Below are 15467 nucleotides of genomic sequence, written 5' to 3' on the forward strand. Positions count from 1 at the left end.
CCAGACACCAAGGACTACTCCCTTACCTGGCCACTTCCTCCTCCTGAGGCTGACTACCAAGGTCCAGTTATCGAAGTACTGAAGTCCAGCAATCAAAAGCCCCTTAGGCTCACCTAATCAGCACGTCCAATTAAAATTAAACACCTCACCATTCCCCCTGTACCTTTATAAACCACCATTTTCCTATGTGTCCCATCTGTCTCCTCTCTCTGCAGAGGCAGTCCTTTGTCCCTCCAGGACAAATACTCCTGTCCCCTTTCTCTTGTTCCCTCCCCCTTCTGCCACGTCCTCTACATCCCCGTCTTTGTCTCCTATTCCCTGCCCTCTGTCCCTCTGGGGCAAATGAATCCCCTTTGTGCTGAGAACTTGGTCTTGGGGGTCCTGGGAGATACTTTTCATTTCAGTAAGTATTTCTTCAACTTGTTCCTTTTGGATAAATTTAGGGTAGAGTGCTGTATTATATTTCACTCCATTAAATTCACAAGTCTTATTAGTAAGCTAGCTATGGAGATAGAAATGAGAATTCAGTATCTTATAATTTTTGTGGTCAACTATATCCAGACTTGTCTGTAAAGGTCTTTTAAATGTGTGGCAGATTGAGGAAGAACTGCACAGTGCTCCAAATGAATGATTTTTATAGAAACTTAAAGAAGTTACAACCACCACTAGCAATCAACTTTAAATCTCTGTCCTGCGCTAAGAAATGCAAGCCTGTTCAAGTTTAATCTGAATGCTACATAATTTGAAATTTGACATCCAAAAATTTATTATACATTCGGAAGGAAATATTTTATAGAAACTGTTTGTCTATGTTTTTACATAGATTGTCATTTTTTTTCTCCATACTCCATGTTTCACTCCTTTGGAGTCCCCCAATTTTCTCTCTTTCTGAGAAGCCATAGTCTTTGTTTCTAATGAGACCAGGAAGAAAAGGGAAGTGAAGTAGTGAGGTAGCTCAGTGGTAGAGACCTGGATAAAGGCCTGGGTTAATCCTCATAACGATACAAGCAAAAACAGAGAAGGCGAGTGATCCTAAATTCTTGGCCACCAGCAAACATTCAATATATATAAATTTTTAAAGCGGTGCCGATTTTTTTTTAACTAAAAAAGTACAATGAAGGTTTCTAAGAAGCTCTATCAGTTTAAGAATTCTATCTTGTAAGCAAAATTTAACATTACCCGGAATGTAACACAACCACGAGGGGTTGACAAGCTTACAGAGGTGGTTCAGCTTGATTACATAATACCTCCAGCAAGCTGTACAGGCATGAATCACATTAGTAATTCTGTAGAAAACTGCTGACGATTCACACCAAATCCTTCAATGACACATAGCCTCAGTTCAGGGCAGACTTTACTACCAAAAGGAATTCAGAAAGACAGATTGCGGCTTTTAATGCATTAACTGAAATGAATTTTTAAAACCGTGTTGGATACCAGACCACAGCATGTAAAATATTTTTTCCTTCCACGGAAATCTAACAGTGGAAGAAATAAACTGTGTATATATGATGAAAATTGAGACAATTTATTTCAGGAGGTAAATGAAAAATGCATTGACCTATGAAACTAAATTAACCTCATAGTCTTCCTCTAGAACTCCTAGATACACTCTGAATTAAAAATGCTACTTCTTGGGCCAATAAAAAACTCCAGACCAGTCCCAAGACTGAAGCTTGAACATTCCTGGAGACTCCAAGGGCTTGCAGCAGAGGGCTGGCTGGGAGCTGGACAAATCTCAAGTCTCGAAGAAGGCGACGAGGCCAAACCGGATCTGTGCTACTGCTTTTCCCTTGCCAGTAGACAGGGTAAACAATAACATGCCTCTGTAAATTCTTGCTTGGGTCATGCAAAAGAGGCTCGCACTCACGAGGGGGCGGGGCGACTGGGCGTGAGAAGAGAAAGGAACACAGCGCCAAGCGGAGAAGAGGTTGGGTGAAAACCAGGCTGAGCCTGGCCTTCCTTACCCATCCTCAGGGTTGTGCCCGTGCGTGGGCGGAGCCGCCCACATCTCTCCGGACCACGGCCAACCTCCCGCAGCATCCGGCAGGAAGCTGCTTTAGCCGGGACTGCGAAGCCGCTAATCGGATTTTCTGCTCGCGTTCCGGGGGTCCGCAGCCAGGGATGCAACCCGAGCTTGGAAAACCGGCGGGGGCGGCACCAGGTCGGTAGCGGCCCGCCTGGTCTGCCCACCCTTTCCAGCGCGGGGTGGGACCCTCGCGGCTCCCCGCCCAATCCCGTTCCCCGACGCGCGCAGGGCGGGCGGGACCCTCGTGGCTTTCCGTCCAATCCCGTTCCCCGACGCGCTCAGGGCGGGACCCTCGCGGCTTTCCGTCCGAGTCGGGCTCCTGGGCAGCGCAGGGCTGGCAGGCCGGCCGGGCTAGCGGGTGATCGCGGAGGGCTAGGCGGGGTGCGGAGGTGAGCGTTCCCGTGCAGACGGCGCGCTCTCCTTCCCTTCCCAAGGGGCGAGGGGTGCTGAATTGCGCGGAGCGGAGCAGAGTCCAGTGGGGTCGGGCGCGGGTGTGGCGTCCGCAGGCGTCTCGCCCTTCGGGTCTTGGGTATCCCTGAGTTGCGCCGCCCAGCTAGCATGTCGGGGTGCTCGATCGGTTGGTTGGTTTTGCTAGTTTCGTGGTGTTTCCCCACTTGTCCTCATCCACAGTGCGGAGTTGTCCTTGGGTTGGTGGGAGGAGTTTCTGAACTTTGCTTTCTGCTTCTGCTTCAGCCTAGCTTAGCTGCGGGCACCGGAAGGTTCCCTGTGCTCCTTAGGTCCACCTAATAGGTTGCCTGTAACATAGCTAGCTCTACAGTGATCCAAACTTGCTGTCTAACTGATGACCATTCTCTCCTTCTCCAGCCTCTTTCCCCTTCCTGATCGTTAGCTGAGCGCATTTCTTCCTTCTTGCAGTCATCAGCCTTGTTCAGGTTCCCGTGGTTTCAAATCAGAATTGTTCAAACTCCTGGCAGTCCTGAACACTTCATCTTGGTTTACTGGTATGTGACACTCTTATTTGTTTACTTACTCTTCCTGGGTCTCTTTCCTACTTCTCTGAGTTCACATCACTTTGCTTTCAGGAAATCCACTCTAGTTATTGTAATCGTTTTCTTAACGTTATTGGAATCGTTTAACTTAATCTATGTGGTTGAAAACTTAAGACAACTCTTGAAGAATCTATGATTACCTGCTGCGGGAATTGAGCACCATGGCAACATAAAATTAGTATTCTTGTTCTGGCTTTGTGGTGTCTATTAAGTGACAAGGAAGTGTGAAGAGAAGGGCTTGCTGTTGCGTATTAGTTTCCTGTTGCTGTCACAGCAGATGATCACAAGCTTAGCAGGTGAATGAACACAGCTTCTGTAGATCAGAAGTCTGAGTGAGTTTAGCTGTTGACCCTGCACAGAATCCCTAAAGGAGAGGTCAGGGTTTCTGTTATGAGTCATTTTCTGAGGTTTTAGGAGGGAGAATCCTTCTTCGGGTTCATTATGTTGGCAGAATTTAATTCCTGCTCATTTGCAGTAGGATTGAGGTTCCCATTCCTGTCAGCACTGTTTGTCTCTGAATTCTTGAGGTCGTGGATATAGACATAGAGGTGGCAGCCTCTTTACCCCAAAGATTCAAATGATTTGGTTAGGTCCTGCCTATTTAAGTCCCTTTTTTGTAGATTAAACCCAGTTGCAACCACAGGAGTAATGATCATCTATCATAAAGACAAGTTCTGGAGACTAAAAAGGGTATGTAGGAGTTGAGGTCATCATTAACAGTTACACCATAATATAGTTGTTTCAGGATGGACTGTTTTTATGGCATGCTTTTAGGGCATTAAAAAAAATTCTGGCCGGGCGGTGGTGGCGCACGCCTTTAATCCCAGCACTCGGGAGGCAGAGCCAGGCGGATCTCTGTGAGTTCGAGGCCAGCCTGGGCTACCAAGTGAGTTCCAGGAAAGGCACAAAGCTACACAGAGAAACCCTGTCTCGAAAAACCAAAAAAAAAAAAAAAAAAAAAAAAAAAAAAATTCTGATGACTGTATGGTTATACATTGAAAGATGAAGAGATTCTATTAGTTCCTTGCCTAGAGTTGGATGGGTGTTGGTGGCACTAGGGAGTCAGAGGCAGGCAGGTCCGTGTGAATTCTGGCAAGCCTGGTCTACATTGCTAGTTCCAGGACAACAGGGGTACATAGTGAGATTCTGTCTCAAATATAAAAGGATACATTTTGAGATCCAGTGAGACTGATCATTAGATATGGCACCTGCAGCCAAGCCAGATAACCCAAGTGTGATCCCCAGGACCCACAAAGTAGACAAGAACAAACTCCTGTAAGTTGCCCTCTTACATGTGTGCTATGGCAGCCCACTACCACCAAATACACATTCCCATTTTTTTTCCAGTCAATTGCCTAGGAGCAGATGGTTAGAAAGCGGCTGAGTCTGTGTTTAGGACCAAGAGCCACTGTTAAGTCCGAAGCTGTTTATCAATATTCAAATGGGCTGTAAGTGAAACCATTAAAAAGGAAGAGGCTGAACTTTGAGGTCCTAAGGTATTAGCCAAAGTAATCTGCCATGCCTTTGTTTCTGATATTGTTAACTTTTATAACACATGAGTAGAATGTTTTATTTAACTTTGCTGTTTTACAATAGGATATGAAAGGACAGGAAGTTTTTATTCAGCATTAATTTCTTATTTTCTTAGTTACTGTTTTTATAAGAAATTTATAAACAACTTTTTCAGAAATCTTAATTTTTATTTAATGCCAGTGTACCCTATTCATATATGGGGTTAGTTTGATTTTGATGAGATTTACCACAAATGTAGAAAATATTTAAGATTGGGTTATGATACTCAAAGCCAATCTGATTAGGTCCCGTGCCATCTGCATAGTTTTAAGTTACATCAGCTTGTCACATGAATTCTTACAGTCTGAAATATTCCATGACCCATTCTTCCACACCTCTGCATTGCTTTTCAGAGTTTCTCAGACCATAATATTTTTCTACACATCCAATCCTATCCACCCAGCAAGACACTCTGAGGTTCCCTAATGCCCTGTAATGTTGCCTTGTAGAAGGGGTGGGTATAACCTAACGGATTTGCATTTGGATACCCAGGATGACCTCTCAAACGGATGACTAACTCTGAGATTTCTGTTTTCTTATGTAAAGCAGTGTGGTTAGGGAGTAAGCATGCTTTTTGTAGCACACTGCACTGTCTGGTGTATGATGATGACTGCTGGTCTCGCTGATGACGCTTTGATTCCTAGTATGTTAAATTTACACTGTTAAAAGTTGATTTTCTTTGTCCAACAAGTTTACAAATATGAGATTGAAATTGTGACTGATGTTGCTCTTTTTTTCAGTTTTTCTACTTTGACTATATCATGGAAAATCAATTGGCAAAATCAATTGAAGAACGGACATTTCAGTATCAGGATTCTCTTCCACCATTGCCTGTCCCTTCACTTGAAGAATCGTTAAAAAAATACCTTGAATCAGGTATGTTCATCATCTTCTAGTGTAGATTAATATTGTTAGTGACAGAGAAGCGATGTCAATGTGGGTCTAATTGTAGATGCCTCCAGGCTCTTCCTTACAATATGTAAAACTTTTTAAAAGTTATTTTTTCCATGGTTTGAAAAGTCTGATAGTATTAATTGCCTGTATTGTAAATGTCTCCATCTGCTTGTACAAGTCCCACTTAGGGCAACGATTTTGAAATCTTTCTCTGTGTCTTTCGCTATCACCATATTTGACCTAATATTTCTTGGATCTTGTAGTTGCAGATATTGTAAATTAGTTCTGCAGTTTTCTCTCTAACACCTGTCTGATCATATGTACGGTCCCTCATGTCCACATTTCCCCTCAAATTCTCATCATTCATATATATACATATACATATACATATACATATACATACACATACATGTATGTGTATGTATATGTATATATACGATCACCACTTTAAGTCAGCAGCCACCAGATTTTAATAACTCTTTACCTTCATTCACTTGGCCACTCAGGGTTGAGAGCAGTGGTTCTCAACTTCGTAATGCTGCGACCGTTTAATGCAGTATCTCATGTTGTAGTGACCCCCAACCATACAATTATTTTCATTGCTACTCTATAACTATAACTTTGCTACTGTTGTGAATCCTAATGCAAATTTCTGTGTTTTCCAATGGTATTAGGTGACCTCTGTGAAAAGGTCATTTGGCTGCCACGGGGGTCGTAATCCACAGGTTGAGAACCTCTGGTTTAGTTGTTTGTAAATGAGCCAGTCATTTTAGTTTGGTGCTTATTCGTTACATTTCCACCTTCTTTTTCATTGCTTAATTTTTCCCTTTGTGTTCATAGTTTATTCCTAAACACTGCAATGGGGGAACATTCTTGTTTACAGTTAGACATAAAATATTGAGTCAGTTTTCTTTCCTCTTAAAAATGTGCATTGTGGAGCTCTTTTTCCCCTCCTCCCCCCCTTATCGCCTCCCCCCTTCTCCTACTCCTCTCTTTCTTCCCCCCTCTCCTTCCCACTTCTCTTCCCCTCCTTCATCCTCCCTCTCCTTCCTCCTTCTCTTTCCCCCTCCTCTCTTCCCCCTTCTACTCCTTTCCTTTCCCCTCTGCTTCCCCCTTTTTCTCTCCTCTTTTTCCCCTCTCTCTTCCCCCCTCTCCTTCTCACTTCTCTTCCCCCCTCCTTCCCCGCTCTCCTCCCCTCTCCTCTCTCTTCCCCCTTCTCTTTCCCCCTCTCCTTCTCACTTCTCTTCCCCCCCTCCTTCCCCGCTCTCCTCCCCTCTCCTCTCTCTTTGCCCCTTCTCTTTCTCCCTCTCCTTCTCACTTCCCGGCTCTGTGCTAGAGTTAGCTCCCGATCTTGAGGAGGTGCTGAGTTCATGAGTGCATCAACGATAGTGTCCAGAGGACAGCATTTCCCAGCACTCCATCTACCCTCCTGCTCTTAGACTCACTCCAACGCCTCTTGCTTCCTGAATCTTGGTGAGGGGGTTGATAGAGATAGCCTGTCTATGCCAAACACTCAGTCACTTATTCTTACCCTTTAAACAGTCATGAGTCTCTGCATTAACTATTACCCATTGCAGTAAGAAGCTCCTCTGACCAAGGTTGAGAGCAGCACAAATCTATGAATATAGTTAGAAGGCATTTTGACAACATGATCATTTAGGAAAACATCAGTAGGTTGTCTTTGCTAGAGCTTATGATTCCTCTGTTTGATGGGTTTTGATTATATTTATGAGATGAGGCATGGCTTTTCTCCTGAGGAACAGGTCTCAAATGCTGTAAAAAGAGTGGTTACCCCCATGAATGGTCATGCCTCTATTGCAGCAGTGGTTACAATGTTGCCTTACAGGTTGGTCGTGTAGCATGCAGAGTCCAGCACTGGATACAGTATTCATGTCTTTTATGTTCCATCAGACTACACAGCACCTTCCAGCAGTTTCCTGGTCAGTTCATTGATTCCCCTGTGCCCTGCCGCCCAAGTGTGTGATGTCCTTAGCAGTAAGGTCTTATCATCTAGTCCAGTGGCTCTGGACCTTCCTAGTGATGTACCCCTTTAATACAGTTCTTCATCCAGATGTTATTTCATGGCTACAAACAACTATTTTTTCTCCTGTTATGAATCATAATGTAAATATCTGATACGCAGAGTATCTGCTATGTGACCCCAATGAAAGGGTTGTGTGACCCCAAAGGGGTTGCAACCCACAGGTTGAGAACCACTGATCTAGTCATTGTGGGCAACAAAGAACAATGGCAACGGCCTGTATTGTTGGGGTGCTCATAGGAATGGAACCCATCCCTGGCACTGAGGTTTTCATTTAATAACCAAGGCTCAGGAATTCAAGGTACATGATCCCTTCAAAAGCAGAGGGAAAAATGAAGGGAGCAGCATTGTTCACTAATGTAGGAACCTTTGTTCAACGCCTCCCCTTGATGTATTTTTGATTAGGTTACAAATTAGTGAGGTTTCATAAGTCCTTAGTTGTGGCTAGCCCACCCCTCTACCCCTCCTTCTCCCACCCCATCCCCATCCCCACTTAAACCTTTAGCTTCTAGTACCCACCCCTTCCACATTCTTTCATGCTGTGTATATTCTATCCCCTCATACTTTATTTGTTACTTAGAGTGCAAAACCATAGGTTCCTACATGGTTTCCTCATGCATTCTTCATTTTGGCTGCCCCTTCTCCTAGCCCTTTATCTTTGTGACCCTCGCTCCATTTGAGTGATCCAGACAGGTCCCCCTTTCTGTTTGTTTGTTTTTTTTTTAAATTCCCTTTTTAGCACTTTATAACCCCAATTTACATTCCACACCAATTCACTCAGATCAACCAGATTCTTTCTTACCCTGTAAAGATCATGATTTATCATTGGGCTCAGCAAAGCAGCAAAACCCCACAACAGTCCCAAGGTCCATGCTTCTTTTTTTTTTCTCTCCATTTTTCTTTATTAAGAAATTTTCTATTCACTCTACGTACCATCCACAGATCCCACCTCCTCCCTCTTCCCACCCCCCCAGCCCTCTCTCCCAAGCCACCTCACATCCCCACATCTTCCAAATCAAGGTCTCCCATGGGGAGTCAGCAGAGCCCGGCACACTGAGCCTAGGCAGGTCCAAGCCCCTTCCCACTGCAACAAGGCTATACAAGGTGTCACACCACAGGCAACAGATTCCCAGAAGCCTGCCAATGCACCAGGGACTGATCCTGATCCCCCTGCCTGGGTGCCCCTCAAACAGTTCGAGCTGAACAACCATCTTCTGTATCCAGAGGACCTAGTCCAGTCCCATGGGGGCTCCACAGCCACCAGTCCACAGTTCATGGGCTTCCACTAGTGTGGCCGGTCATCTCTGCACGTCCTCCCATCATGATCTCCATGTCCCCTGCCTGCAGAATCCCTCCTCTCTCTCATTGATTGGATTCCCAGAGCTCAGCCTGGTGCCTGGCTGTGGATCTCTGTATCTGCCTCCATCAGTCACTGGACAAAGGCTCTATGATGACAGTTAGGGTATTTACTAGACCAGTCACCAGAGTAGACCAATCCAGGCACCCTCTGCCAGCAGAAACATACAACACTACCATCAAAAAATAACAGGAATTAACAATAACTGGTCATTAATATCCACTAATATCAATGATCTCAATTCACCTATAAAAAGACACAGGCTAACAGAATGAATATAAAAACAAGATCCATCCATTTGCTGCATACAAGAAACACACCTCAACTTCAAAGACAGACACTACCTCAGAATAAAAGCCTGGGAAAAGTCTTTCCAATCAAATGGATTTAAGAAGTAAGCTGGTATAGCTATCCTGATATCTAATAAAATAGACTTCAAACTAAAATCAACTGAAAGAGATCGGGAAGGACATTACATATTTATCACAGGGAAAATCCAACAAGATGAAGTCTCAATTCTGAATATTTATGCCCCCAATACAAGGGCGCCCACATTTGTAAAAGAAACGTTACTAAAGCTTAAATCACACATCAAACCCCATACACTAGTGGTGGGAGACTTCAACACCCCACTCTCACCAACGGACAGGTCCGCCAGACAGAAACTTAACAGAGAAATAAGGGAACTAACAGATGTTATGACTCAAATGGACTTAATCGATATCTACAGAACATTCCACCCTAACACAAAAGAATATACCTTCTTCTCAGCACCCCTAGATGAGGATATCATGGTCCATGCTTCTTAACTGCCTTTTTACTGTAGTCCTGTGTGTCTCAGAGAGCTGGGTGTCACACACTACCTCTCTCATGCCCAGTCCCCCTGCTATCATTTCCACCTCATTTTCTCCCTCACACATTGTTCAGTATATCGACGAGTTCCAAGATTTTGGATGTCAGGAGGGGATACTTAGAACAGCCAGATCTAATTTGTACTTTGCCTTGTGGCCCTCCTGCCATTAGAAATAGAGTGAACTGTTAGGTCTCAAACCTGGAGCACATGGCTGAGGTTCCTATTTAACATATCGGAGTGGATACTGGTTGTCAGGGTCTCCCTGCATCCTCAGTCTCTACCTGTTACAGGGCCCTCCTTGCTGGCATAACCCACCGCCTACCCTAAACCTCTCCAGCCCTTGAGCTGGGTGTCCTTCCCCCATCTGCCCTTACCTCTGTAATCCAGCCATTTTGCTGTGCTGGTTCTTTTTTGGCCCCTTTCTTCTACCCTTTACCTTCCTGGCCTCTTGCTGTGTCTCTCCCCTGTTCCCTCCCCCCTCTCCTCACATGGCCTGGCTCAGTCTGGTCACGTCCACTCTGGACTCTCCCAGATGTCTCTGCCTCTGGCTATGCTCTCCCTCATATCTGCAGTAAACTTTCTCCTCCACCATACCTAGGAACACTCATGCCCTTTTTAAATTTTTTTTTCATTCATCTGGTGCCAAAACCCAGGACCAGTCATGTCTTTTCCTTTCTTATTTCTTATTTCCTTTTTTCTTTTGTGAGCAGTACCTCCATCTCGTTCCCAGGTTTGTCTGGTTCACTTGCTAACCAGAGACTGTCGTGGAGGATGCCACCACATACTGTCTTCTCATTGTTCTTCCCTTGTGGGCGAAGTTCTTTCCTGGGAGATGGGTAGCCTCGGTTGCAGGTGTTACCAGAGCAGGGATAATTCAGTTTCTACCACAGCAAGGAGACACACCGTTCCATCCTAGGGGAGGTGTCTGTGTCAGGACTGTCCTGAAGCTCCTCTGCTCTCAGCGTTGGTCCTGTTTCCTTGCCATTCCAGCTGTGTCCTAAGTCACCTGTACCCCTGTGTGTCTGTCTCTGTTTGAGCACCAATGTGTTAGCTTTCCAAGGAGACATGAGCAATTGTTCATTAGCCTCAGACAAGGCACCGGCAACAGACCAAAGAAATAATTCCATCTGAGTTCAGTTTGGTAAGCCAAGGAGTTTATTAGTTTATTATTACAGGAGTATGGGTGACTTTTTAAAACAGTTGTATCATTGAAAACTCCCGCCTCCTCCTGAAAGCCAGATAGCTGGAGTCCCTGCCTTCAGTAAACCTTCCACTCTCTGTAACTCCAGCATTTCCTTCTGGGATCATGTGTAGGTGGGGCATGAAAGGGAGAGGCTAGAATTTCACAGGAGAGCCCAACCTAAACCAACCTCTCTATGAAGGAGGGCCACAGACCAAATCTTGTGAAGGTCATATAAATGTAGACACAGCGCTCTGATGAAAATGGTGTAGCCATGTTAATGTTATACGCCGAGGCCGGGCCTCCACAACACCTGCCAATCCTTGGGCATTCACATTTAAGATTGAGATTCTGAAAATCTCGCTGGGAACTCTGTGTGCTTGGGTTGGACTTGGTGACTAGTGGATCTTACTGTTGAGTGCAGGGAAGAGACCTAGTAATTTCATTAGCACACATGTGAATTCCGGCACTCTTTTCTTGAACTCATCAGTTAGAGATGTGGAGAAAGCTGAGCATGTAATTTAACTTTTTTAAAATTTAAACTAAATGCAAGCTGTTACCTAGAAACAAAAACATATACATATTAGCTGGGTACTATGTGATTTCAATATATGTATATCATGTAATGTTTAAAATAGGTCAAATATCTGTCTCTTCAAACAATATTTCATTATGTTGAAAACATTCAAGATCTTGCTTTCCAAGACACTCAGTGTGTAATTGTCCATAGCAGCATTCCAGAGCTTCTTGTTTCTATCTCCTTTAGTACCTACTGATCAACCTTCCACACCCTGCTCCCCGCCCTCCCCTTTGAGATTTCCATGTGTCAGTGTTACCAGATGATGTACCAGATCGTGTTGGCTTCTGTTCTAGGCTTTGTTCACTTAGTGTTTCCAGTTTTACCTGTGTTGTAATGTCAATGTTCCATTTTTTTTTAATGGCTGAATGATAGCTTTTCAGTGTCTTTGTAGTACAGTTCTTTCTCTATTTATCAGTTGACAGATACTTAAGTTATTTCTGTTTCCTGCATTTTGTGAATAATACTTCAATATAAGATGTGTATTTTCAGTATAGTACCACTTTTTTTTAGTGTGGGCCAGAATCTTTTTTCCTAGCCTTAAGAAAAAGTTTTGTGGATGGGGTGGTTGTCTCTGTGTGGATGGGGTGGTTGTCTCTCTGTGTGGATGGGGTGGTTGTCTCTCTGTGTGGATGGGGTGGTTGTCTCTCTGTGTGGATGGGGTGGTTGTCTCTCTGTGTGGATGGGGTGGTTGTCTCTCTGTGTGGATGGGGTGGTTGTCTCTCTGTGTGGATGGGTGGTTGTCTCTCTGTGTGGATGGGGTGGTTGTCTCTCTGTGTGGATGGGGTGGTTGTCTCTGTGTGGATGGGGTGGTTGTCTCTCTGTGTGGATGGGGTGGTTGTCTCTGTGTGGATGGGGTGGTTGTCTCTCTGTGTGGATGGGTGGTTGTCTCTCTGTGTGGATGGGGTGGTTGTCTCTCTGTGTGGATGGGTGGTTGTCTCTCTGTGTGGATGGGGTGGTTGTCTCTCTGTGTGGATGGGTGGTTGTCTCTGTGTGGATGGGGTGGTTGTCTCTCTGTGTGGATGGGGTGGTTGTCTCTCTGTGTGGATGGGGTGGTTGTCTCTCTGTGTGGATGGGTGGTTGTCTCTCTGTGTGGATGGGTGGTTGTCTCTCTGTGTGGATGGGTGGTTGTCTCTGTGTGGATGGGGTGGTTGTCTCTGTGTGGATGGGTGGTTGTCTCTCTGTGTGGATGGGTGGTTGTCTCTCTGTGTGGATGGGGTGGTTGTCTCTGTGTGGATGGGTGGTTGTCTCTCTGTGTGGATGGGGTGGTTGTCTCTGTGTGGATGGGTGGTTGTCTCTCTGTGTGGATGGGTGGTTGTCTCTGTGTGGATGGGTGGTTGTCTCTGTGTGGATGGGTGGTTGTCTCTCTGTGTGGATGGGTGGTTGTCTCTCTGTGTGGATGGGTGGTTGTCTCTGTGTGGATGGGTGGTTGTCTCTGTGTGGATGGGTGGTTGTCTCTCTGTGTGGATGGGTGGTTGTCTCTCTGTGTGGATGGGTGGTTGTCTCTCTGTGTGGATGGGTGGTTGTCTCTCTGTGTGGATGGGTGGTTGTCTCTGTTGGTTTTGGTGAATACCTGTAGCAGTCTCTTCATCCTTCATTTTCCCTTTGTTATTGAACGTACTTTATGCCTTGAATTCTTGAACCTTGGGTTCTGCTATCAGAATTGGCTTGTTTATTGACTTACACTGAACCTTTCTTGTATTTTCTGTAATCTTTTATTCTTCAGGACTTAGATACTTATTTTCTCTATTTTACAAAGCCAGTAATCATTTTCTCCAGTTTGTTTGTTTATTAGCTTGTTTTTTTTGAACAGGGTTTCAGTATATTGCTTAGACTGGCCTTGAATTTCTGCTGCCTCAGCCCCTCCAGTGGCTGGGACTCTACAGATTGGCCACTGTGTCTGGCTCACTGTGTTTTCTGGATTTGTGAAATGTTAGCTTAATGTGTAGTTTTCTGTCTGCCTGCCCACCCCTGGTCTGTCTGTCTCTCTCTCCTTGTAGATTTCACTCACTTTATTATTATTATTTTAGATTTTTTAATGTATTTTATGTATCTGTCTGAATACCAGAAGAGGACATCAGGTTCCACTAGACAGTTGTGAGCTGCCATGGGTGATGGGAATTGAACTCAGGACGCCAGGAAAAACAGCCAGTGCTCTTAACACTGCCCCTGCACTCCTTTTAAAATTATGCTACTGTTGTTTTAATGTGTTTCTAGATGGAGTGGAGATAAATATGTGTGGTTCCACTGGATGAACTGGAAGGAGGGGTGTGTGTGTGTGTGTGTGTGTGTGTGTGTGTGTGTGTGTGTGTGCATACACACACCTGTGTACACACGCTTGCATGTGTATGCTGTCTTTTTTTATTTTTTATTATTGGTTTGTTTTTTTTTTTTTTTTTGATGGTATGCACCTGCTTGCCTCTGGTCCATGCTTTTTGTTTGTTAGTTTTTAACATGGATCCTGGGGATCAAACCCAGGTCTTCTTGCTAAAAAGATAAATACTTTATTAGTTTAGATATCACCTCAGCCCTATTTTGTTTTGCTTTTCAAATACCTTCTCCTCCTTTTCTTTTTTAAGTCTACATTCATCTGGGAATGCTAACATTTAAAAATTCACAGATCATTGACTTTTTTGAGTACTCACTTATTCTCTCTGAATACAACTTTTTTTTTTTTTTTTTTTTTTTTTTTTGGTTTTTTGAGACAGGGTTTCTCTGTGTAGCTTTGCACCTTTCCTGGAACTCGCTTTGTAGACCAGGCTGGCCTCGAACTCACAGAGATCCGCCTGACTCTGCCTCCCAAGTGCTGGGATTAAAGGCATGCGCCACCACCACCTGGCGAATACAGCTATTTTAAATAGGATTTTACATTGTGCTAGGTAGATTTTAAAGACACACACACAAAAAAAATCCAAATATATTAATTTGATTTCTAATAAACTTTAATTTTCAAAACAGTTGATTTTCATAGACTCGGGAAATTTGGATGGTTTTCTTGTTTTCCGTTTTCTTTTCTTTCTTCCTTCCTTTTTTCCTTAGTAGGAAACTGTTTTGGCTCTTAGACACCCTAAATACATATTACATTGCCTATGGAGGAGTCATGCTTCTAATTTAAATATCAATGGAAAAGGCTTTTGTAAGCGGATGGTTCTCTCCTGCCCGGCAGTTCCCAAATAACCATTCAGAGGCTTATATTACTAATAAGTGTTTGGCTGCTGGCTCAGGTTTATTACTGGCTAGTTCTTCAACCTAAATTAACCCATTTCTGTGATCTCTGTTTTGCCACATGGCTGTGGCGTTACTGGTCTGATAGCATGTTGTTCCTTGTGCAGCTGGCTGGCTGGTTGACTGGCGTCTCCCAGACTCTGCCCTTCTTCTCCTGTATCTCTGCTTGGATTTCCTGCCTGGCTCTATCCTGTCTTGCCATAGACCAAAGCAGCTTTATTTATCGGTCAGTGAGATCAGCACATAATCACAACATGCAGAAAGACATCCCACAGCAGGCTTTAATTTCTCTTACTTGCAGTTAAATAGGACTTACTTTCTACTGCATAATAGCTAGGGGGCAGCCTCGCCTCTGTAACTGTCATCTAGAATACTTTGGGGATAATTTCAGAATATTGGGACTACACTATACAATATCTACTGTTTTATTTCTTTTTTAAAAAAATATTATTTGCACTGCAATTTTCATGTTGCAAATAGTTTGCAACATGAAAATTGCAGTGCAAATCTACTGATGTGTAGATTTGTATAAAAATGATTGAGGTGATATGGGAACACTTATGTCTAAATATCGCTTTTTTTTATAGTAAAGCCATTTGCAAATGAAGAAGAATATAAGAAAACTGAAGAAATAGTTCAAAAGTTTCAAAATGGAGTTGGTGAGAAATTGCATCAGAAATTACTTGAAAGGGCTAAAGGAAAAAGAAACTGGGTATTTATTTTATATAT

At 43.9% G+C, this 15467-nt stretch overlaps 1 protein-coding gene across 7 annotated transcripts in view; it reads left to right on the plus strand.

Annotated features, from left to right (window-relative positions):
• The first annotated feature begins 1133 nt into the window (after nucleotides 1–1133).
• Crot (carnitine O-octanoyltransferase) overlaps nucleotides 1134–15467 on the plus strand; it is an 86974-nt gene continuing 72640 nt past the window's right edge. For 3 of the 7 annotated variants that reach the window (XR_008214679.1, XR_008214680.1, XM_052722264.1), the window contains exons 1-4: nucleotides 2307–2418; nucleotides 2855–2991; nucleotides 5352–5487; nucleotides 15326–15450. Coding sequence is in view for 4 of the 7 variants with exons in the window: in XM_052722264.1 (XP_052578224.1) it covers nucleotides 5373–5487; nucleotides 15326–15450 (240 nt within the window). In the remaining 3 variants the exon portion in view is untranslated. Of the gene's footprint in view, nucleotides 2165–2306; nucleotides 2419–2854; nucleotides 2992–5351; nucleotides 5488–15325; nucleotides 15451–15467 lie in introns of those variants that run through there. The other 4 variants (XM_052722265.1, XM_052722267.1, XM_052722266.1 and 1 more) reach the window with 4 other exon arrangements.

Source organism: Peromyscus californicus, unplaced genomic scaffold (assembly GCF_007827085.1).
Source record: "Peromyscus californicus insignis strain IS unplaced genomic scaffold, ASM782708v3 Scaffold_6__1_contigs__length_162567912, whole genome shotgun sequence".
NCBI lineage: Eukaryota > Metazoa > Chordata > Mammalia > Rodentia > Cricetidae > Peromyscus > Peromyscus californicus.